At 38.8% G+C, this 25,529-nt stretch overlaps 2 protein-coding genes across 2 annotated transcripts in view; both read left to right on the forward strand.

Annotated features, from left to right (window-relative positions):
• The window catches only part of LOC127582221 (rab GTPase-activating protein 1), a 161,254-nt gene that overhangs the window by 68,455 nt on the left and 67,270 nt on the right, over positions 1-25,529 (forward strand). Inside the window, 1 exon segment of the mRNA XM_052037334.1 lies at positions 1,576-1,726. Within this exon segment, the coding sequence (XP_051893294.1) occupies positions 1,576-1,726 (151 nt within the window).
• Positions 21,163-22,493, forward strand: LOC127582223 (probable G-protein coupled receptor 21). Its single transcript, XM_052037344.1, has one exon. The coding sequence runs from the start codon at positions 21,325-21,327 to the stop codon at positions 22,405-22,407; it is 1,083 nt and encodes a 360-aa protein (XP_051893304.1). The 5' UTR covers positions 21,163-21,324; the 3' UTR covers positions 22,408-22,493.

Below are 25,529 nucleotides of genomic sequence, written 5' to 3' on the forward strand. Positions count from 1 at the left end.
AACATCTAGGATGGGAGGGGTCTTTGATTACGTTGGCTGCTTTCCCAAGGCAGCGGGAAGTATAGATGGAGTCAGTGGAGGGGAGGCTGGTTTTCATGATGGACTGAGCTGCGTCCACAACTCAATTTCTCATGGTCTTGGGCAGAGCAATTGCCATACCAAGCCGTGATGTATCTGGATAGGATGCACTCTATGGTGCATCTGTAAAAATTGGTGAGGGTCAATGGGGACATGCTGAGTTTCCTTAGCCTCCTGAGGGAAGTAGAGGCATGGTGTGCTTTCTCAGCCATAGTGTTAACGTGGTTGGACCAGGGCAAGCTATTGGTGATGTTTACACTTCAGATCTTGAAGCTCTTACCCATCTCCACCTCAGTATGAAATTTTAAATGTTTAGAAGTTGAAATATCAGTAAAACTTAAATGTAGGAGATATGATTAAAATAAGGAGTTTGCATATGATATAGAAGTTGTTCTTGTGGCCCATAGTTGGAAGAAAGCTGTAGACTACAGGAGGATGTCAATGGACTGGTCAGATTGGAAAGGAAAATTGAATTAATTTGGCAAAGCAGAAGCAGCAAGGGAGTATACAATAAATGTAGAACAACAGAATGGCCTAGAGGTGACTGTCCTTAGATTCCAGAAGCTATCAGGACAAATATGGGAGATGGAGAAGAAGGCATGGGGATACTTTCCTTTATTACCTGTGGTGTAGCATACAAAACCTGGGAGCTTATGCTGGAACTACATAAAAACTTCATTAGGATCACAGCTGGGCTATGGGTCATCACATTACAAAGATGATGTGATGGTCTGAGAGAGAGTGCATAGGAGATTTAAGAGGATATTGCAAGACTGGCTAAATTTAGGTATGCAAAAAGATTGGATTGGCTGGGTTTTATTTCTTTGGAACCGGCAGCTGAAGGGAGATTAAATTAAGCATATCAAATCAAGGATTTGAGATTCAATGGATCAAAAGGACACGTTTCCCTTCATGGGTCAGTACCTAGAAGGGATAGATTTAAAGCAGAGCTGAGGTGATTTTTTTTGCCCAGAAAAGGGCAAGGTCTGGAACTTGATGTGATGAGGCAGGCATCCTGGCATATTTTAAAAAGTATTTGGAGGTCTGAACTAGAAGGCTAGGGACCAAGAGCCAGGAAGTGGGATTTGGTGGATAACTTCCAGCTTTCATGAATATGATGGGCTGAATGGCTTAGGTCATTCTGTGATGATTCTATGATTCTAAGATACTTTTCATATCAGCTGATTATATTATCAGAACACTGGAAAACCACCCTTGTATTACACGGTGTGAAGCATCATTGATTTGGGAGGACTAGCCATTGTGTTGATTTGCTGTTATTTCCAATGTGACTTAAAAGAAACATTCTTTTGATTAAACATGCATTTAGTTGTAGTAATGAAGAAAAATATTTTTTCATCATGTTGGTAAATTGTTATCAGTATTTTCATATTGAGATTTACTAAAAACAAATTGTGTCAATCATTATTTGAAACTTTTATTTTGTAGGCACGAATTTTCTTAATTTCTAATGTTCTGATCTGAAATTTTATACAGGCATTTAAATTTGAGTGTAAGACCCAAACCTCTGCCTGCTTTAGTGAGAAGTGGTGTTCCTGAGGCCCTTCGAGGTGAGGTTTGGCAGTTGCTTGCAGGATGTCACAACAATGACCAGATGGTAGAAGACTACAGAATTCTGATCACAAAAGTAAGTAATTTTGCAGTTAAGCAAGTTGTATGCCTGGCTTTTACTGTGAAGAATATGCTTGTTTGGTGGATGCACTGCATTGGTTTCTTTGTACATCTTGCCTGTACTTTATCATTTTGAAATCAATCTAGTTAAATGGCAAGCAATTGTTACAATCCGTGAATTGTCTAGGAAGAGCTTATGCAAGTAACCTCTTAGTCCTAGTTGGATTTCAGCCAAATGCTTTATAGTCATTGTTTAATTACTTGATAGTCTCTTTGCCATGCATTAAGTTATCTGTATATGAATAATGTTACAAATAATTTGGGTTAATAAATGGTTTATCAGAAGCGTTATGAAACACATCGGGTTATGATTAATTGTTTAGTGATGGTCATTATCTTTTGATCTTTGGAGTTTGCTTCCATTTTTACATTTCCAGTTTCTCAGATGCCTCTTCACTCTTCGAATGTCTCAAGCATTTATTGTTAAAGTATCCCTTATGAAACTGACTCTCATTGGGGGAAATAGCCATCTTCATTGCGGGAAATAGCCATCTTCATTGCTTTAAAAATGGATACCAGTTTCCATACTCTTAATTGACATTTTAGTTGCAAAATATTTGTTTATTTTTAAAGTTTTAATTGAATAAGGAAAATTCAAAGCTTGGTGTTTACTTCAATTTTTTGCAATGGAAGTAATTGTGAAAAATAAGTTTCATCAGGTCAAGCAATTCTTAACTTGAAGGTGAAGTTGTAATAAAAATAGCTTCTACTTAATATGCCATTAATTCACTAGCAATTGTGTTGGGTAGTTTAGACAAATGTGGTTCCTACTTGGTTGTATGTCCTTGTATTGAAACGTACTTTGACTGGGTATCAGTTTATATTACCAATAGTGTCTCTAGTAAAAATAAAATGTGGAAAATGTTATTTAAAGCTTTATAGAGTCATAGAGTAATACAGCATGAAAACAGGCCTTTCAGCCCAACCAGTCCATGCCGACCATGGTGTCCACCAAGCTAGTCCCATTTACCTGTGTTTGGCCAATGTACCTCTAAACCCCTCCTATCCATGTACTTATCCAAATGTTGTTGTTGTATGTGCCTCGATCACTTTCTCTGGCAGCTCATTCCATATACACGCCACCCTCTGCATGAAGAAGTTGCTTCTTGGGTCCGTTTTAAAATCTTTCACCTCTTGCCTTAAACCTATGTCTTTGAGTTTTTAGTTCCCCTTCCCTGGGAAAAAGGCTATGTACGTTCACCCTATCTACACCCTCATGATTTTGTACATCTCTGTAAGGTCACCCCTCAATCTCCTACGTTCCAAGGAATAAAGTCCTAGCCTGCCCAACCTCTCCCTATAACCCAGGCCCTTGAGTCCTGGCAGCATCAAGTCAAGCATCAGTAGCCTTCTATTTCGCTGCTCTTGTTGAGAGTAAGCTGTTTTGGCATGGTCAGCTGAACAGCTTATGTTGTAAATGTTTATAATCTTGTGATCTAGAAATTGGGTAAATACATAAAGGGAATGATGTACCAGGAAATGAGACTATTTGGATAATTTTACCAGCATGGGTGTTTGAGCTGAATGATTTCCTGTGCATTATCTTTCTATACTTCTCTCCTGTTGGGAAGTTGCTGTGGTTTTCATTGCCTATTGAAAATCTGTTTTGTGTTTGAGGTTCATTTATAAAATTTAATTGCAAATTCCATTTCTGATTAGTAATTAAAATGCATTGACAACATACCCGTGGTGTAGTCCAAAAGTTGCAGTTCGTATGAATTGGAGCTTCAATATGGACCATATGTCTAGAATTAAACAGCAAGATCCTATAAACAAGAAAATTACAATCTCCATCTTATTTGATATTAGTAGAACATTGGTTGAAAGCTAAAATGTGTACTGTAAATCCATCTTTAATTTATTTGCGAGCAGTGTGGTAGAGTAGTAGAAATCAGTATTTGGTTTATTATTGTCACTTGTACTGAGGTACAATGTAAAACTTGTCTTGCATACTTTTCATACAGATCAATTCATTACACAGTGCATTGGGGTAGTACAAGGTAAAACAATACAGAATGCAGAGTAAAGTGTAACAGCTACAGAGAAAGTGCAGTGCAGGTAGACAAGGTGCAAGGTTATAACGAGGTAGATTGCGAGGTCAAGAGTCCATTTTATGTACTAGGGAACCATTCAATAGTTTTACGATTGGAATGGAACGTATTGAAAGTTTGTATTTCATTTCTGGTCATGATGTTATTGGCAATGGTGTTATAATGCGTATTCCCTTGTACTACATCAACTGCTGTGTGTGTGATTTAAAAAAAATGGTTTCTTTTGGCTTGGACTTGTTTTATCAGATAAAATGCTCCAGAGGTGGAGCCCAGAAACCATTTTAGATTAGTGTTCAGGATTGCTCCATGAGAATTATCTTTTAGCAGTAATATCTTCATATTTGTTAATTCTGAGACAGATTGTTACTGTTCTATTAAGTGACAATGAAAGACAGTGGTGCTTTTGAGGCTAATTGTAACATACCCACTCCCTGACTGGAATTGGCTACATTGACAGATTATAAATGTAGCCTTCTGATCCAGGTGCCCTTGTCCAGTTGTGAGGGTTGAACTGTTCAGGGAAAATCAAATACTGAGAAGAACTTTGCAGAAAAACTTGACTTTATCTGAAAGGAAATTGCATATTTATTGTTTAGAAGTATTATTTTGAAAAGTAAATGTAAATTATACAGTCATGTTAACATCTTTCTAAGGTGGGTTTTAAAATTGTTTCATTTTGGGCATTTACTTTGTAATCTGAGATAAATCTTTCACCCACCCTATTGTTCCTTGTGTGTAGGTTTTGGAGAGGGTAGAAGGCTTGCTTGTATCTTGACAGGGGTGAGGAAAAGTGGCAAAGTCAGTGGTGTGGGAGAAGAACTCTTCACAAGTCGTAAACCTTCCCACAATGTCCACTGGTCTGCTTGCCCAATAAAGGCTGGACTCTACTCTTGCTTCCTGGCTCAGCTCTGGGTCTCAAGCTCAGGTCCCTAATGTCTGCCATTGAAGTTTTACCATTCTTGACCAGACTTTGTTAGACTGTGTAGGTTTACCTAAATTGTCAGTGATTTTTCTTGTAGATTTCACCTCATTTTGGTCACGAGGTTTCTCAGTTTGATTATACCACATGTAGCCAGAAGAACTTGATGTCCTCCCCAGTACACCTAGATCAGTGCTGACAAGCAAGATAAAAATCGGAAAACAAAATCTACTGTGTATTAGTACTCCCATTGCGTGGAAGCATGAACTTCAAGGATGATGAAATGTGAAATTTTAAAATGCAAGTTGTACAGCCCAAAGAATACTTTGTGTTAAGGAACACAATTTTCCCAGAACTTAGGCTTCCTTTAATTGGATTTGAACAAAATGTTCTATGGGTGAGTTTAATTTGTATTATTAACTTGAATTTTATGTAGTACATAAAAGTTAACATTTTTTTTGTGCAAATGTTTTGTGGATAACTTTGCAGATTGCAGAGCTTCACAGAATCGGTGGGATAATATTTTTGTGGGGATTATGGATTTTTTTTTGCCCCAAGATAAAATTGTACTTTACTCCTGCAGGATTGTAAAAGACTTTCGCCAAAATCAACTAGAGAGAACTTTTAATTGCAGAATGTGTTTTCAGCATAGTAACAATAATGGTAAATTTCTGTTTACTGTACATGCTGATTTGCAGTGTCTAAAATCTCCTGCCATTCTGGGCTTGCAGTTTGCTTGAGCATTATATTGAAGTTAAGAATCATGTGACTACAAGTTGCCTTAAGTTTAAGAATAAGATTAGTTCATCTGGGTGTCCTTGCATTTGATTTGATTTTTTTTCCATCTAATATTGAAACAACCAAGTTGTCTACCAGAAAGGAACATTTGTATTTCCCCAGATTCTAGAAGCAGAATTTCTTATTGAGATTTCTGTTAATAACACAGAGGTACCACATTACTTTTCACCATGTTTTAATTGGACTTCTATTTCTGTTCTAATTTTAATGTTGATTTGTTTTCTTATCCTCAAATTTTCAAAATGAGACCTGGAATAAACTCATCACGCTAAAAGTCATTTTGAATGTTCATTAAGCATTTTAATTTGTCTACTAATTGGAGCACAACTTGGTAGTTAGATGCATATTCAAAACAGTAGTTAGGTTTGCAATATTGTGATAATTTAAAACCATTAGCAGCAACACATTTAGTTATATTGATCTTAACAAGTTTTGATATTTTCCAGTTCCCAAAAGTAAAATATGGTTCGTGTAATGTATGATTCATGAGACCATTCCTAACTCTGTGTTCACTCAATGTGGGGAGAAAAATTATGAAGTAGTTGGAATTAGAACATTTTATTTGTGGGACTGTTACACAAGCTTAATTGCTGTTGAGGCATTGGTGAACCAACACAGTCATGAAGCAATATAGCACCGACACAGGCCCTTCAGCCCAAACAGTCCATGCCAACCATGATGCCCAGCCAGCTAGTTCCAATTTCCTGCATTCAGCCCATATCCCTCCAAGCCCCGCCCCTCCATGTACCTATCCAAGTGCTTCTTAAATGATACTGTTGTACCTGCCTCACCCACTTCCTCTGGCAGCTCGTTCCATATACTCACCACCCTCTGCGTGGAAAAAGTTGCCCCTCAGGTCCCTTTTAAATCTTTCCCCTCTCACCCCAACACCATGATTCACAGGAGTTTTGAGGTAAAGATTCTCCCACAATGCTGGTGGGTAGGGAGTGTCAGCATTTTATTGCAGTAACAGTGAAGGATCTGATTCATTTCTAGACCAGTATAGTTTTGAGATGTTGGGAACTTGCAGACAGTGGTGTTCCCTCCAAGCCATGTGTCTTCTGTAGCTAGAAGTTGCATCTCCTTGTTGAAATTGGCCATTGCTTGCCACCTTCAGTCCAAGCCAAAATGTTGTCCAGGTCTTGCTGCACGTGGACATGGTTCACAGATATTAATGGAACAGAAAGCATTCATCAGTGAATGTTCCCTGTTCCTAACTTGCATTCCATAACGTGACCTGGGAAGGTTGGTGATAGTGGAAAGATTAAATAGATTAATGTTCATAAATTTGCCACTTTGGAGAACTAAAAGATTTTTGGAGATAATCTAACTTTTGGACTGTTTTTCCCATTTGTCTCAAAGACAAGTGGGGGATTTAACATGTTTTAACCACTTTTATACTTATGACCTGTGTGTTTTCTTAATAGTATTTAGGACGATGTCAGTAATAGTGTGCATTGTCTAGAAAGTTCATTTCCCAGTCAGGGTCTTTCAAAGTGTGACCTTCCTCACTTGTGCTTTTTCTTGTTATATTGATGCTTCCCCTGTGTAAATCAATCCATATTGTAGCTTGATAATTATGCTCAGAAAAATCAAGATTTAGTTGGAAAAATATTCTTTTTAACATCAATGGGAAAAACACTATGAGCTGGAGGAACTCAGCAGGTCAGGCAGCATCTGTGGAGAAAAGCAGGCGGTCAACGTTTAGGGTCAGGACCTTTCTTCAGGACTAAAGATAGGAAAAGGGGAAGCCCGATATATGGGAGGGAATAGCAGAGCAGTGATAGGTGGACAGAAGAGGGGAGGTGGGGTGGGCACAAGGCGGTGATAGGTAGATGCAGGTAAGAGATAATGATAGGCAGGTGCCGGGGAGGAGGGGAGAGCAGATCCACTGGGGGATGGGGCAAAGGTAAGGAGAGAAAGGGGGGAGAAAAGGGGTGTAGAAAGAGAGGCTAAGAAAGGGAAGAAAAGAAGCAGTATGGTGGGGAGTGGGAGAATTCAATGTTCATGCCGTTAGGCTGCAAGGTTCCAAGACGGAACATGAGGTGCTGTTCCTCCAGTTTGCGCTTGGAATTCTCCTGGCAGCGGAAGAGGCCGAGTACTGACATATCTGTGATAGTGTGGGAGGGGGAGTTGAAGTGACCGGCAACGGGGAGATGCAGATCGTGGTTATAGACAGAGTGCAGGTGTTCTGCGAAACAGTCACCTAATCTGCGTTTGGTCTCACCAATGTAGAGGAGGCCACACTTGGAGCGCTGAATGCAGTAAATGATATTAAGGGAGGTGCAGGTGAATCTGTCTCACCTGAAAAGGTACTCACCTGCTGAGTCTTTACCATTCCACCCCCCCCCCCCCCCCCCCCCCCCAACCGTCCCCTCTGAGTCTGAGCAGTCTGTTCTCAGCAAAGGCCTCACCTTTGTACCTCTACGCCCCCAGCTCAACAAATTCCAAGGCCGGCACAATGCCAAGCTCGCTTTTAATGACCCGTTCTCCCGAAACAGCGACAGCTGCTTTTCTCCATGGATGCTGCCTGGTCTGCTGAGTTCTTCCAACATCATAGTGTGTTTCAAGATTCCATCATCTGTAGTCCTTTTTCTCTTTTTAACGTCCATTACGTGCTTTATTATGTTTGAGTTTCTCTAAACTGACCTCAGTAATTGTTTCTCGTGTTTTCCAATGGACTGTGGTTTTGATGTGGCGGTTAAAAGTTTCCAAAGTGGGTCACCGGCCTCGTTCTGGACATGCCATCCCGATCAAGAAATGGAAATCATGACGTGCTTCTAGTTCTCCAAGCATATTCTTGAATTTGCTAGCCAGTAATGTACTGAAATCCTATAGATTTTGCTTGTTTCAGTGAATCATGGAATGTTTATGGTTTGTGAGGAGGCTCATTGGTCCAGTGAGTCTTTCGGCTCTTTATTAGAGCAATCCCAGCAGACCTACTCTGCTGTTTCACTCTAGCTCTGTGAATCTTTCCTCGGTGTAGATCCAATTCCCTCTTGAAAGCTTGGATTAACTCTTTCCACTAGAATGTTCCTGAACAGATTCAGATTAGTTTAGTGTCATGTGCACCAAGGTACAATGAAATTCCTTGCTCATAACTATCACAACTGTCATCTGTGTGTCTTTTTTAAGAGTTTATCACATCCTTGTTTTAGTTGATTGCTGTATTTTTTGGGACCAGCAATAGCATCATATGCCTTCTGTAATTTTCCATTGCATTTACAGTGAAGCCTCTTCACATGTATATTAACATTAATCTCTTCAATTACTTTTTTGACTGACATTGATCATAAAATGTGGTGATTTGATCCTATCCAGTCTCTCCTCATAACTGAAATATTCCAATTCTGGCAACATCCTGGTTGGATCTCCACTGTACCCTTTCACCCTTCCTATAGGGTGGTGACTAGAACTGTAAACAGTACTGCAACTGTGGCTTAACCAATGTTTTATAAAGTTGCACCACGACCTCCCAACTCTTGTATTCTGTGCTCTAGGTGAAAGGCAAGTATCCCATATGCATTCTTCACCACATCATCTACTTCTGCCACCTTCAGGGATCCTTGGACTTGTACATCAAGGTCTTTTCTGTTCCTCAATACTCCCTGGGGCCCCAATCAGCCATTCATTGTATGTGTCGTACTGTAATCAATCTTCCCCAAAGTGTATCGCCTTGCACTTGGCAGGATTAAATTCCACCTGTCATCGCTCTGCCCATTTTACCACTGATCATTATTACCTGGAAGCCTATGACAGTCTTCACTGCCAACAGCAACACCACCAGTTTTTTGATTCATCTGTAAACATATTAATCATACCTCATACTTTCATATCCAGGTCATTAATGTATATAGCAGTAAGGGTTCCAGGATCAATCCTCCATCACCCTTTGCACCTTATTGCCAATCCAATTTTCCAATTTGCCTTGGATCCCATGGGTTCAAACCTTTTGCTCCAGCCTCCCTGTGGGACCTTGCCAAAGGCCTTGCTATACCAACTGCATTGCTCTCATCAATGTATTTTGTTACCTCTTCAAAAAATTTAATCAAATTGGTCAGATAGGATCACCCCCTAACAATCAAATTAGATAAGATCTAACAGCCACGCTGACTGTCTTTGATTAATCCCTGCCTTTCCAACTGTTGATTAATCCAATTCCTTGTATTTTTTTTCCAATAACTTCTCTCCACTGACATTAAACTCACAGACCTGTTAATACCTATCTTATCTCTGCTACCCTTCTTGAATAAAGGTATCATATTTGCTGTCCTCCAGTCATCTGTGGCCAGCAACTATTTAAAAAATCTCTCAAGGCCCTAACAATTTCCCCTCATAACAGCCTGGGATACACGTCTGTCCCTCATTTTTAGTCAATCCATTGTTGGCAGCCATACCTTCTGCTGCTTGGGCCCAAACCTCTCCCACTCTCACTATTAAAATGCTGCTTTTGCACTAAAGATTTGATTTTGTTTTTCTAATGTAATTTGGTGTTAAATTTTGATTGACATAACTTGGGATATTTTGTTAGCTTAAAAGTTAATACAAGTTGCAGGAGAAAATAACTTAAAGAAATTACTGAATTTGTATAATAATAAAGACAAAAATGAAAGAAGTGGCAAACTGTTGTAGCCATGAAGTTGTCTTGAAGTGGAAGAGAGAGATAGAAAGGGAAATTTGAGTTCAGTGGCAGCACTGGCACAGCTAATAGAGCTTCTGCCTCTCTGTTCTGGTGACTTGGATTCAATCCTGACCTTCGGTGCTGTCTGTGTGGAGTTTGCACATTCTCCCTGTGACTGTGTGGGTTTCCCCCGGGTGCTCCATTTTCCTCCCACTCCCCAAAGACATGAGGGTTGGTAGGATTGTGCCCCTAGAGCGTCCCTAGTTGTAAATGCTCCTAGAGTGGGTGAATGTTAGAATCTGGGGGAATTGGTGGGAATGTGGGGACAATAAAATGGGATTAGTGTAAAGTGGGTTTTTGATACTCGGCATGGTCTTGGTGAGCCGAAGGGACTGCTTCCTTGCTGTATGACTTTGACTCAAATCAGCCGTGGAAAGCTTCAAGTGAGCAAAAATTAGCAGACCTTTCGTGAGCAAATGTTATCGGTTAAAATATTAGCCACCTGCCACTGCGTTTCTTGTAAACTCGGTGTGACTGCATTTACTGGAGATCTTGGAACTTAGTTATGTCCTGCTGGAGGTTAAATAGATTGATTACCTTTTTTTTGTAATGTTTATACAAAGTACATTGGGGAAGTGTACTTGCACCATGTAACAGTACAGGCATCGGATTTTAGGTACTATTCATTGTGGTAAATTCCTTTGAGACGTGGAAATTGACATTGCATTGGATCTTTCCACCTTGAATTATTACTCTGGATTTTGTGGTCAGCAGCAAGGAGATGGTGCTTGGCACTGACCCGGGAGAAGGCTGTTCACAGAGATTTGGAGACCTTTATTGCTTCAATTTCACTTTATCTGCTTTAGATGGCTGTCAGGCTTCGGCTTTGGGGAATCGTCAGTCCAGCAACAGTATTGCCAATGTTGCAAAATCCCCATAGATGGTAAAGCTGGAAGTTAAAAAAAAGTATGACATGTTCCGGAATGCAAAATAGATTGGGAACATGAAGATGTGATTAAGCTGGAAACTGAAATTTAACATAGTTCCAATTTTTGCAGGTTTTATTTCTATTTGAGGGAATATTAATGCATACATCTTTATATCGGAAAGAAAGAAAAATACGAGCAGGAGTTGCTGTGGACCCCTTGAGTCTGCTGTGCTGATCTGCCCCAACACCTTCCTGCCTTATCTCCTGATTTTTTTCTAAAATCTAAGCAAGGGCCTAAACAGTAATTATTGGGTTAGCAAACAATTGAGAATCTAGCCTGTATCTCTTGAAACAAAGTGCAACTTTTTCAAGCACTTCACTTTGCAAATAGTTTGTGAATACTGGAATTTCTCACCAGATCACTGATTTCTGAAGGTTGTGCTGGGACGGTTACTGCAATATGTCCTGGTGGTGGAGCACAGAATTGTTGAGAATGACCTATGGACTTCTGTGTCTAATGTGTAGGTACAGAAGTTGCTGTCAGTTTTCCACCAGTAAAGCAAATAAGTACTGATCACCTCAACCTTCTCTCTTATTGTATATTCTGGATTGTAATGTTGGTATCATTATGCCAAATATGACTCTGATGCAAGAACAGCATCAATGGTAGCAGCGGTCGAGCATGGACTGAAAGTGCTTTGTACAAAGCAGCTTGTCAGATCCATGACCTGGGTCTGCAGTATTATGGAAATCCCAAAATTCATTTCCTTAATTTTGAAAATTGTCATTCAGTTTATGTTAGCCATAAAACCTTTATTAGGAGGATGCTGTGGTGTTGCTTCTAATCTTTCTCCTGATTTATTTCTCAGAATCCACTCATAGCTGCAGTACTCTAGTTGAGTTCAATGAATAAATGAGTTCACTTTGATTTTTACAGATTTTTAGCAGGCCGCATTACCCATAGCGAAAGTTAATTGAGCTGCCCATAAATGGTAAATTTAATGATGATTTTGAAGATTGCTTTTTCAGTTGTCCTGTTGAAAATGGCCATGTGTCTTTTAAATGTAATTGATCTTTCTCCATTTTTCAGTGGATGCAAGAATGGGGCATGCTTTCTTGCTGTGAAATTGAAGATGCTGTAGAAGCATTTTTGTGCAAAGCTTGGACTTTTATTTTCAAAATGTTGCAGCAAATTCTACATTAAACCTGCCATTTCTATAGCATCCTTTTTTATGGGTGATGGGCTGCTTGATTAACTTCAGCCATGGGTAATGTGGCTTGCCAGAAATTGATGTGGAAAGCAGGTTTTATCAATTAAAGCACTAAGACTAGATTAAATACACAAGCACCCTCAAAACAATGCATTCTCTTTGCTTTTTAACAGGGTAGTTAGCCAAGCTTTTCATTGAAAATCCATTTATGCAGCTTTGGAATTTATCAACTAAATTGTGCAGAATTTCAGGAGCAATTTTCGCAAATATTTTTGGCTATCAAGTTACAAATTTATTATTGAGGAAAATTTTTTATTAAAAATCATGTGAGCTTGCAGCTAGCAAACCAGCCATCCATAAAAAGTAGCATCAAAATTGTACCATTTCTTTCAGTTATTCAGCTTGACAAGGAAGCCAATGCAAAGCTAGGACTTGGAGTTCAGTGTTGGTAGCAAAATAATTCTTAGTTAAAATATGGAAAATTGCCATTTGTGAAATAATTTAATATGACTAATCTATGATTGAACATGGTATTAACGTGGTGTCTGATGCAGTTGTTAGACTGGAATAATTGAATCATTTGTTTTGCTTTGGTATTTTGTACTTTATCTTTTTAAGGAGTGATTGGTACAGTAACCATTGTGCATTGAGGAATGATTTTAGTCATTGTATTTGTATGAAATTAGCAGTCTGATAGGAATAGTGGATTTATTTAAATCAAATTATTTATAAGGGGATGGTGGTGATGGAGTGGTTGAATTACTGAACTAGTATAATCTAGAGGCCTGGGTCAATAACCAGTGGCCACATCAGTCCAAATCCCACCATGCAAATGCAGAATTTGCTCCAGATTATTTAATAATAAACTACTCTATTAAATAGTAGAAGCTTATTTCATTCACTGATGCCCTTCAAGGGAAATAATTGGCTGTTCTCACTTGATCTGGCCCTCTGAATGTGTGTGATCCTTAATTGAAGCGGCACTGTAGTTACGATGGGCAATGGTTCAAGGGTGTTCACGATTTAAAAAAAGGCCTGCAATACTGAAAAAGAATAAAATTCAAAGTGAATTCTGGACATAAGAATTGCTGTTTCCTTTAATTTAAAACTTATAATTGTGAAAATCCCACTGTTTAATATTTGATTTGAATGAAATCTTTGCCTTGATGTAATACTTCCCATAGCCTCTATATTCTGAAAAGCACTTTACAACCAATGAAGGACTTTGATGTGGAGTTGGTTTGTTCACAGCAGGCTTCTAGAAACTATTTGTAATAATGGTTGGATATTTCATGTGAAAAGCAAAAAAAAAACTGCTGGAAATCTGAAATAATAACAGAAAATGCTGGGGATTCTCAGCAGCTCAGGGAATGTTTGTGGAGAGAGGAACAGTTAATGCTTTGGGTTGATGACCCTTTTCAAATGGGTGCTGCTGTTGGTTGAGGGGATAATTACCAGAAAACAAGGAAGAACTCCCCTGCTCCTGTTCAGAACTACCCAGTGAGATGTTTGAAGTCCGTCTCAGAGGGCAGACAGGTCTTGGTTTCAATATCTCATTCAAAGGGTAGACGATGACAGTGGCTGTCAAGCACTTCTCTAGCACTGCGCAGGATTGTCAGATTAGATGTGCTCAGCTTTCTGGAATGGGACAGACTCGATTCTTGCCTGTGATTGACTCACCTGAATTGCAGCTGAAGTTAAAGCTTTTCCAATTACTATAAAAGTTGACAAGAATGAGTCTGCTCTAAAAAAAAATGTCCATATCTTGTTGCAGGGGGCTCCTTAGTGCAGTTCTGATGCCAGCTCCAAAGTGCCAGTGAAGTACCCGATAACCAGTAGAAACCTGGTTATTGGGTACTTCACTGGCACTTTGGAGCTGGCATCAGAACTGCACTAAGGAGCCCCCTGCAACCTTCCCCTCCAACCTCTTTCTCTGCACCCCCTGCCAAAACCCTCATTTCCAAGGATGACTTGGGGCAGTGTTTGTTAGCCCAGGACACTTAACCATTTTAAAAAAAACCATGAGTTACTGCTGCATGGTGTAAAATATAGTAGAAGGGCATTATCAGTGGGGAACTCACAAGCGGACATCGGGTTAACTGGCATAATCAATAACTGTCACTTGTCAGGTTTGACATTAGCTTGTTAACAGAATTTTTAAATTTTGAGATTTTTATGAGATAAAGGTTGGGAATTCTGTGCAACATTTTAGGAGTCAGTTAAGAGTCATCTTTATATTTCAGCCAACTGAGCAACACTCTTTGACAGAAGCCTTGTTGTCCTGGAAAGAAACTATGGTTCCCCATCCAGTGCAGTTTAGTCCAAATGGGTCGAGGATTAAGATTATGCAAGTAATCTCAAACTTTGACGAAAGGACAAAATAAAGCTGACACCAGTAGTTTCATGAGAGGCAGATGTGTAAGCCAAAGTGTTTCACAATCAATGAACTAATTTTGGATTGCAGTCATGTACAGTTGGATACACAACAAGCCCATAAAAAACAATGGGGTAATGACCCCGAAGGGGTAATGATGGCAGAAGTTGTTGGGGCAGATGCATTAGGGACATTTAAGAGAGTCTTAGATAATCACATGAATGATAAGAGAAATGGAGGACTATGTGGGAGGGAAGGGTTGGATAGATATTAGAGCAGAATAAAATGTCGATACAACATCGTGGGCTGAAGGGCCTGTACTATGCTGTAATGTTCTATGGTCAGGTAAGTATCAGAGTTTAAATTTATAAATGCATCAAAAAAAAGCCCACCAATGTATCTTTAGCATACTCATTGTATCCTTGTAGTTATTTTGGCTTGTGTGAGATCCAATATAATATGCCAGTCGATTGTAAATATGATTTAAAATCACTTTGTAAGTGTCATTGAGAGATTATTTTAACTCTGGTGCAATTACCATCATACACAGAGGGTTCATTAATGGCTTTGCTGCAGCACTGAAGTATCTGCCAGAGGTTGGAATTGGTTCATTACTGCCAGTTGATTGGAGCCATAAGATGCATTTCTACTTTGCTCACTCCATCTCCTTCCTTCCTTAGGTGCAAGAGGCAATATTCCACCACATTTTACTTAACCTGACCCTCATACAAGTAGCTCATTGTGCAAATAGCTCACGAAATGTGATGGAGCATTTTCTGCTACTCGGTAGGAGTGAGGAGGGGACTGGGTGTGAAAGAGATGCATCTAATTTTAAAATCTCTATCTCAAAGCCTTCACAATTTAAAATTTTATTTTCTATATCCAACAATTCTAATGTCACTGAAATTCCTCTAGATTTATCATTTATCTTAAACTTTTCCTGATCAGCCAACCTTTTCCGGTGGAAACACCTTTGTATTAGCTTCCAATATCGTCATCAAGTTGCTGCTCACGTGAGAGCCATTATAATGTGCTAGTCAATTGGACGAGGTGTCATGCTTAATTGATAGTTTCATTACATCCCTTTTGTTGCACGTTTTGGAAGATTATGTACATGAGCAAGCATCTTGCTTTTTCTGAGAGTATGAGGTTATCAGTACTATCTTGGCTGGGAACAGTGATTATCCATAAACTAGAAATCAAATCAGTTCTTTTTGCTAACTGTACTTAATGGCATGCTGAGTGATAGACTTCTACAAGTATCAGCCATGGTTCAGTTGGTGACACTGGGATGAGAAGGCTGCAGGTTCTCACTTCACCACAGAGACTTGAACACACAAGTATAGGCTGACACTCCAATATGGTGGCATTGCAATCTCTTGGATGAAACATTAAACTGATGGTCTGTCTGCTCTCTCAGATGGCACTGTTTCAGAGAGGAAAGTGGGCATTCTCTTTGATCTCCTAATGAATATTTATTTTTCACAGTCAACATTGCCACAGTTCTGCTCATTATCACATTGCTTTAGTGAGAGTTTACAGTGCTCAAATTGACTGCTGCACTTCCTGGAGCAGCAACATTTCAAAAGCACTTGAGAACATCCTGAAAGGGGTGTGAAATATGAGACACTTTTTCTTTCTATTTATTCCAAGCAATAGGGTTGCAGTTTTATTTTGAACCTGATGATTAAGCACATGACCAGTAATACCCCATGTGTCTTAAGGACCAATTTGATGACGAAGTAGACAGAATCAAATTGTACACAGTCATTGTCACATTTTAACATGTGTTTAAATTAAAAGTATTTTGAATCAAAAGATGATCAGATCTTTTCAAATTAAGTCACTGATTAACTTTATCAGCTCTGCCAGCCAACTAAATTCACAATTAATACTTAAAGGTGTTATGATAGAAATGGCCAGATTTAGTAACATCCATTGAAGGTGATTTGAGGTAATCCCAACAATGAATTGAAAATTTTTAAGTCTTCAACTACAGACAAACTGAGCTCCTGAGGTTATTGGCATGAACTGGTTATACAGTGCTCACGTATGTTCATGACACCACACTGCCACGCATATAGAATGCCATTGCCGAGTTACCATAGAATCTGCAGCCATTTCATGAACTACTGTGCTGATTCGTATCTGGCTCCTCAGCTTCACACCAGCCATAGGTAGCACATCTAGCTGAATGGAGTCAGCAGCCTTCATTAAAAGATTAAGTGAAGCTGAGTTTTAATTTACTTTTATCTCAATTTTAAAATATTAATTAAAAATCACTTTTTTTAGCTTTAGCTCTTTGATTTTATTTTTAAAAAATATAACTGTATTTCAGCTGTTTCTAAACTATTCTGGTAATCAACTGTTGAAGATGGTGGAAAAGTCCTTCAGAAAGTAGAAGGCCATGAAATCCATCTGCAGTGAGGCCTCAGTTGGTGCCCCCAAGACCAAGTCACCAGTCGCAGACGGTTCTGCTGTTCAGGACAGCTACGCCAGAGGTTGTCAAGGCATTGGGGGTGTGACCATGGGTATTCTGCAGGAGGTGAACATGAGGCCAAGGCTGGGTTGAGTGTATTCCAGCCCATTAAATTTTATTGGTAGCATATGTACAAAGTGCATACGTGGCAATTGCACCTTGTTTTCAGGTTGCTTATTCTTTAGCATAGGGCTGGAACTCTCTGGGAACTGCTTAAACTGGCTCAAACTACCAACATTTATCCCTGTAGATGTCAGGAATTTTGAGATTCCTAAGCAAATATGGAAGACTTGAACTTTGTTTTGTAACATTTAAATTAATCTTTGAACAAAAAAAATTTGTACGTGTGCATATGGGATGTTAAGAAACGTAGTGGTTGGCAGATTTGAAACTTGGGCAGCAGTCAGTTCTTTTACCTGCTTATGGTGGTGCTTGTTTTGATCCACCGGTTGGCTGATATGTAGCACAGAGTTGTCCTGTGCAGATTGGCCAGTTCAGATCTGAGCAAATTCTGGAAGCAAGCTCATAATGGCAGATGCACAAAGGGTACATCCATATTTATCATGGGTATTAGTGGTGGGAACAGGCAGCTTACCAGTAGCAGGATATTGAGAATTGCGTACACAATTTGAAGTCAGTATTGAATTTGACAGCATAAAGTTGTTGCTCTTGAAAAAGTGAGAATGGCTTTGAGAGAGCAGTAAGGTGACTTTTGTTCCCTTGAGACCGTGCCTGTTTTTAATTAGAAGATCAATGCTTTTTTTTCCCAGTTTGGTAGTAGAATTTAATCTTTAAAGCAGTTCTTTAAGTAATCATTTACTGAGGTTGGTCAAGATCTATATAATGCAGTATACTGCTGTTTTGCAATTAATGCAAATTGTAGATCTTTTGAGATGGGTGCATAACAGGTCTATCAATGTGCATTTTCCTCAGCTAATATTGTCAAATATTGAGAGTGCTATAATTACTTGTTTACCAATACATAAATCATTGGAGTTCATGAAAATCTGCCAAGTTCAAGATCTGACCTGAGTATGTTTGTTGGAAGGGAGATGCACAAGTCTGTACTGCAGGAGAATTTCAAATCCATTAGAAGTTTAGAAATTTTGTTTTGGTTTAATAGAACAGAAATTGCACAAAATTTTTATAAAAAGTAATCAAAATTGGTACATGCTAATGGCATAGTGGGAAAAATTAAATTAATTTTGAATGGTTTAAGAGGCTGCTGTCGGAGTGATATAATTGTGTGTGGAGTATGATCGGTTAGATAGGGCCGACGGGAAATGAGCTTGTTCTGCTCGCAGAGATTTATTTTAAAAGTTTGAGCAGTCTAAATGGAAACAATTATTTGGGTACAATATTCTGGAATTCTGAGAGACTGATAAGATATTTGTGCTTAATTGATGTTTTTAAAGTAGTATTGAAATAGATGGTTTTGCAATTTTTTGTCGAACAGTTTTTCAGTAATTTTAATAGAAAATGGAATGTCATCAAAATTAGGTACGTCTAATTGTATCGTGAAGAGTTGAAATCCTGTCTAGTTGATTTCTAAATTCTTCAGATCAGTCTTCATGGACCTAACCTGCTCTCAAGGCAGTAACTTTGGAAGCATTCCAGGGAACATGCAATGAGCTGATCGTAGAGGATTTGAGACAATCCAAAGCTGAAGGGGGGGGAAAAGGCTGATGGCATTGCTTCAACCACTGGTTGTTAGTAGTTAGCACAGACTTGGGATTGTAATCTTTTAAAAGTAAGCCAAAACTTGAATTTATGCTTTCATCTTCCAGGGACACCTTGGCATGTAGCAAGAGGGCCACGCAACCCTGTTAATTATCAAGTTATTGATGATACACTCACAAATTAAGTATTAGCATTGGGGGAAAAACTTGAAAGCACAAAAAATTCAAGAAATAAAAAGAAAGCCAAATATCAATAAGGTTAAGTTGCCATTGTTTGTTTTTGTAAAAAGTAGACACCATCTTCACATGCACAAACCTGTGCATTTGTGAAAATTACATTATTGTGGCAAGTTATGCACACAGCATCCCTTCCCTAAACAAGAAAGTTGTTTTTCATGACAGATTCCCCTCCCCCTAAAGAAGACCAACCCTACCAAAGAACAAAATAGGAGCTGGAGTAAACCAGGCAAACCTCAAGCTGACTCCACCATAAAGCAAGCTCGCGGCTGGTCTTTCGACCACCTTCCTTCCTGATTTTTCTTTTCCCATAGCTTCTGATTTTCTGTGAATGAGCTGGTCCTTTGTATTGAGAACACATTCAATATTAGACTGCCAGAGAAAAAACTGCCATTGGAGTGTAAGTAGAAATTTTTGAAGAGGCTTTTAAAATCATGTTAGTGTTTTCATATTGAGAAAATCAGTCTTAATCCATTTATAATTTCAATTAAAATAAGTAGTATTTCACTATATTGTGGGTGAAATTCATTTTTGTAGTGCCTGTTCTATAATCGGAATCATTATTTTGGTTCACTCGAGCAGTGAGGTTAAGCATCATTATCAATCAGGGCTGGTCTGTTGGTAAGTGTCATCTCTCTTGGTAATGGCACTAACAATGCAGCATCTTGACCTGCTATGTTGCTGTGCAGCGAGAGCTCATCTGTCTCATCTTTGTCTGTCTACCCCTCCGTCAACCCCCTACCCAGCCATGATGCCCACCCCCCCCACTACCACCCACCAGAGTAAAAAAAAAGCCTGGAATTATTTTTGCTGAGTCTCATTTGCAGCCAGGTGCTAATCTTGTCACACTTTGCTGCTGCAGTAATACAGTTTGCCCAAAAAATGACTAAATTCCTGCCACAATGTCTATACGTGTGTGCATTTAACGTGCATTTGAGAAATTTGTTTTGAACAATCACTAATTATGAATTTATTATGTAGAATCAATATAATATAAAATACTTGCAGCTGTATAATAAATTACTTGATTTTATTCTTTGTGGTGCTATACACACACACACACACACACACACACACACACACACACACACACACACACACACACACACACAAACAAAGTATACAAGGATGAGAAGTGTTACAGACTATCATAACCTAGTTTAACTCTTCCAGCTCTCTAATTCTGCATTAATTCACAAGGCAGTGCTAAACTACCACACCTTGTTAACTCACCTGGGTTATTGTTGTATGCTACAGCTAGACAATGGTGTTGATCTTACTTGAAGCAGTGAAATAAGAGTCTGGTGCTGTGCCAGTTCTGAGGATAACTAGATCCAAGTTTGTATTGGAATTTCAGTGATCTGTGCTGTAGCTCCTCCTTGGCTAGCTGTCTCCCAGGAGGGTCAAAGTGTACTCAGCGACTGCTGCTATCAAGTGATAGATCGGTAAGGTTCTAATGTATTACATTTTTATGTACGGGAGAAATTGGATAGAGCTCCTAGAGGCTGCTGCAGCCTTGAACGCAAGAGCAGATATTCCTCCGTGCTGCATTCATCCTCTGGTGTACTTACGAACATTTCCTTTGGCAGAGAATTGTGAGGGAAGGAGGAGCGATGCCTGGAGGGGACCATTTGAATTCTGCGGCAAATTGGGCTGTGATTCTGAAGTAGCATCATATTGCAGTGGTTGTGTCTGAGGCTCCGGTCTGGACTCTTCTGTGGTTTAAAGCTTCACCAAGGAAAGCTGAGAGACTTATTTTTCAAATGTTGTGGTTTTCTAGTTTGTTTTTTTAATCAGTCTCTCCCTTTTGACAAATGCTGAATTATGGAGTTACTGTGCTGATATTTTGTGAGGCTAAAATTAGCTTCATTTCCACAAAAGGTTTTTTGTCTTCTCTACACCACGGTCTTGACTCGTCTAAGCCACATGTGAGGGAGCACTGGAGATTAATGAAGCAGAAAATATATGCATATGTTTACTTTCAACAGAAGAAAGACAGGTGTCATGTCCCCCTCTTTGTCTTCCAGTCAATGGCACAGCCTATTCATGCCGGCATTTGTCTTTATTTCTTAAGAAACTGAAAGCATGGCAACTGCTAGGGATAGCTTTGTCATCTTGTGTCCTGTTGAGGGTGGTGACTGTTTGCTGGATTTGTAGGGAAATTGCAATGCCGATAATACTGAGCAGAGTCTGTTCGTTCAGATAGTAAATGAGTGAGGCAGAAGTCTGAGACACTGCAACAGCAACCGAGCCAAGAATGACATCTGTTTGGGCTGTGCAGAACACAAGTATGAACTCTTCTTTGGAAGGAAACAATACTAGCCGACTATTCTGCCTTTTGGGATTCAGTTACTACGAAACAGTTAACATTTGCCTCTTGGAAATAATCGTCATTGTTTTTCTCACTGTGTTAATCATTTCAGGTAATCTTATTGTTATATTGGTATTTCATTGTGCACCCCTTTTGAATCACCATACTACAAGTTATTTCATTCAGACCATGGCATTCGCTGATCTTTTTGTTGGAATCAGTTGCTTGGTTCCTTCTTTGTCCCTTCTTCACTATCCGACAGGTTCTCGTGAATCTTTAACATGCAAATTTTTTGGATATATTGTGTCTGTTCTGAAAAGCGTTTCGATGACCTCTCTGGCCTGCATCAGCGTTGATCGATACATTGCAATTACGAAGCCACTATCTTACAATCAGCTGGTCACACCGTGGAGGTTGCGTGTTTGCATTGTTATAATCTGGATGTATTCCTGCATTATATTCCTTCCTTCATTTTTTGGCTGGGGAAAGCCAGGCTATCATGGGGACATATTTGAATGGTGTGCTAATTCCTGGGAGACAAACGTTTACTTTGCAGGATTTATTGTGGTTTTGCTGTATGCCCCTGCAGCTTTTGTGGTCTGTTTTACCTATTTCAACATATTCAGAATATGCCAACAACACACTAAAGAAATCAGTGAAAGACGTGCTCGGTTTAATCCTCAAGAAGGGGCATCGACAGAAAATCCACCCAGCTCTGAGAAACATTATGCTATGGTTCTATTTCGAATCACCAGCGTCTTTTACATCCTTTGGCTTCCGTACATCATTTATTTCCTCCTCGAAAGCTCTCACATTTATAATAGTCCGGAGGTATCTTTTCTGACCACCTGGCTTGCCATTAGCAATAGCTTCTGTAACTGTGTAATTTACAGCCTTTCCAACAGTGTCTTTCGGAAGGGCCTCAGACGCCTTTCGGGTGCTGTCTGTGCTTCATGTATCTGGTATGTGGAAAGCAAAAACCCTTCAATGCCTGGAAGTAAAAGATCCTCCAATGACTGCAATGCTTGAGAAGTATAAGACGTGACATTCTATGCCCTGCTCTTTGCAATACTTCAGCTCCATTGTAATTTGAATTTATTGAACTGGGCTCAAGTTTGGTTGTGGGATTGAGTGATCCTCAGGCAACTTCTGGGTTTATACTACAATGAATGCCTTTCACAAGATGTAATCACTAATTCAAAAAGAAAATTTAAACAAACTTGCTGCTCTGTTTTCACCTGTTCATAGTTATGTATGAACTATGATTCCTTCAAGGGAATCGAAATATTTATGGGCCAAATGTTTTAATTTCTTATTGCACTGTACAAGAACTTCCAGAAAATACTTGTTTCCATTGACCATATAATTATTGTACTCTCTGATTTGTAATAAACTGTGAATACAACAACTGTGTAAAACCATAAGTAAACAACTTAACCCTCGAGAGCCTGACCCATTTTAACATGGTCTACTAATGGATGTTGTTCTGTTTGCAGTCTCCCTGAAAATGTTTATGAAGTGCCCTGTTAAACGTGCTTAGCACAAAATCTTTAATATTGTGCCATAGTACTAAAGAACTAAAATGTATGGTGAGCCATACCTTTTATTAATTTCCATTTGATAATTCTATTAATTAATTGGCATAAGTCAGAAATGGGTCAAAGCTTAAACTGTTTATTTAAAGAATTTGACTGTTCTGTTTATATTGGATGAAATGTGTATAGCAAAGGATTAGGTTTTCAAAGTCATGAACTTTAGAGAAAAATGTCTTCAGTTTATATAATTGTTTTTCCATATGGAAAGCTTTACTTTGATCTGAATTTTTTAAAAAAAAACTCCCAGAAACTTTTTTTTAATTTCAGAATTTCTGGTCAAAACTGAAATAGTACTTCAAACTTATGGTAGTTTGATATTTAATGTTTGGGAGGTGTATTGTCTTTGTATCATTTACTTATGTATTTCTTGGCAGTACTAATGAATTAATCTTGTTGAAAATAATGCAGCTAAAGTTCGGGTCAGCTTAATGTACTATCCAAATTGTAAGTGAAGCTTTAATCTGACATTTTAATAAATAATAAATAGATAATTTAAAGTTGTAGTCATATTGGGAGGCAATTTTTGTGTTCTGTGTAAAGGAAGATGGAAGTTATTATTTGTATTCTGCAGAAGATAATATGATTGCCTACAGAGAATTCGCCTAGGCACTATTTCTCAGAGCAATTTGAACCGTGGGTCCTGGGCCCAATTTTAGGGTTGTACTTCTAAACTAATTGCAGTACCAAAATGGCTCCTGTTTCATTGAAAATTGCATCAGCCTTGCCTGCACCCTTGAACTGTGTGAAATGGTTGCTGAGTCTCCTTCAATTTAGTTGAATTCCCAGTCTGCTCAAACCAGAACTGTAAGATGTTGATGTTTCTGACAATCAGTCGCTGCTGTAGTTTTTAATGATGCCACTATATATTTTGGAGCCATCCAGTCTGTAGTACAGAAAATTTAAGCAGTCAAGTGGACCAGAATAAAAGAAATGATACTTCTGGACAGATGTTTAATAAAAGTCCAACATCTGCATTATTGCCTCCTAGTGTTTCTTGCTTGCTTTGAAATGGAATATGTGATTGTATGTGGTTCTTACTATACATATATTGGTACAGGGCACTTCAAGCTGCTTGTTTTGTCCTGGATATTTAATCTTACAACGATGCCTAGAAATTATAAGTAGGTCTCAAGATGGCCTGAATGCTTTCTCATTTGTAAAGGATGACAGTTTGGCACTTTTGATGAATGATGCTATTTGACTGATCCATATACACCTATGTATTTAGTTTTGGTACAGATGTAAAGATCAGTCTTGTGTTAAGAAATCTATTGCATTAAGAGAGTGCATTAGTGGCCACCACAGTGAAATATCAGAACGGGAACAAGAGAAAAGATCGGTGGTTAGAAATTATGGCCATAATAGAAAACCAGGTTAGAGCTTGTTTAATATTTGTGTTCACTAATTTAATTTAAACTCATTCATTGTAGTATCTTGTGAGCAATTGGCAGCACATAGTGAACCTGAAAAATCTACGTTGCTCTGTGTGGTTACTTTTGGATTTCAAATAATCTTTCATTTAAAAATCAACACTTTGAAATTATTTTTTTTAGGAAGAGTATAACATTTTAGTCCCTGCTAAATGTTGGTGGAAGTGAGGGAGCAGTATCCAGAAGCAAGTTGAAGGTGGGGGGGAAGCTAAGGAAAAGCAGTACTGTCTGACCTTGATGTTCAAATCCATCTGTGTTGGTTATGAGGTTCTAAGCAGCCAGTAGTGAGGGATAAATTATGAAATGAATAATAAATGCATCAATGTAGTTTGGCATTTTCACAAATAATTTTAAAAGTATTAATCGTAAATTTAGTTATTTTCAAGCATTGGTAATAAGTTTCTTGGATATCCAAAATAAAATGGAAAGTGCTGAGAAAACTTAGCAGGTCGGGCAGCATTTATGGAGAAATATGTCATATTTCATGCTGATGTTTCGTAGGATTACCAGATTTTTGCTGATACCTTCTGTGCTTTGCAGTGACTGCAGCTCCACCCACTCAGCTGCTGAGCTGCAGGATGACAGCTGATAGAGGGAGTATTCATCATTGTTGCGTCTAGGTCTTCAAATGGAACTGTGTGATGGCCACTTTCCCTGCCCATTTTTATCTTTTAACATTCTTTCTTTAGAAATGCACCCAGTTACTTTTTCAGTTATATTGCGTTGGCCTCGATCATCTCCAGCATGGAAGTGTTCTTATCTGAAAAACTATTAGTTTAACCTCCCTTCATTCTGCCAGGGATCACGTCAAGCCCCAGTTCACCAAAACAACTATTCACAACTAGACTAGTACAGATCTGAAAACTTCATCCCATTTCCTATTGGGAGGGTCTGGGGGGCTGGGTGTTACAGGGAATGCTAGCGGTAAAGCTATTTTCAACCAGATGGATTGTACCTCAACATTTGAGAGGAATGCATGTCTTGTTGCAGGCAATTTGGGGAATCCAAATTTGAGCAAAAAAAATGGAGACTGGAACCCCATAAAGATTTCTCTGCATCATAATACGGAGAGAACTCTTGAAATTACATTCATGGTTATGGCAGTTGATTGAGGTTTTTTGTTCTA

The sequence above is a fragment of the Pristis pectinata genome, chromosome 23 (assembly GCF_009764475.1).
Source record: "Pristis pectinata isolate sPriPec2 chromosome 23, sPriPec2.1.pri, whole genome shotgun sequence".
NCBI lineage: Eukaryota > Metazoa > Chordata > Chondrichthyes > Rhinopristiformes > Pristidae > Pristis > Pristis pectinata.

What these genes read in the sequence shown, in the direction of transcription:
- LOC127582223 (XM_052037344.1), top strand. Translation starts at nt 21,325, where the DNA reads ATGACATCTGTTTGGGCTGTGCAGAACACAAGTATGAACTCTTCTTTG.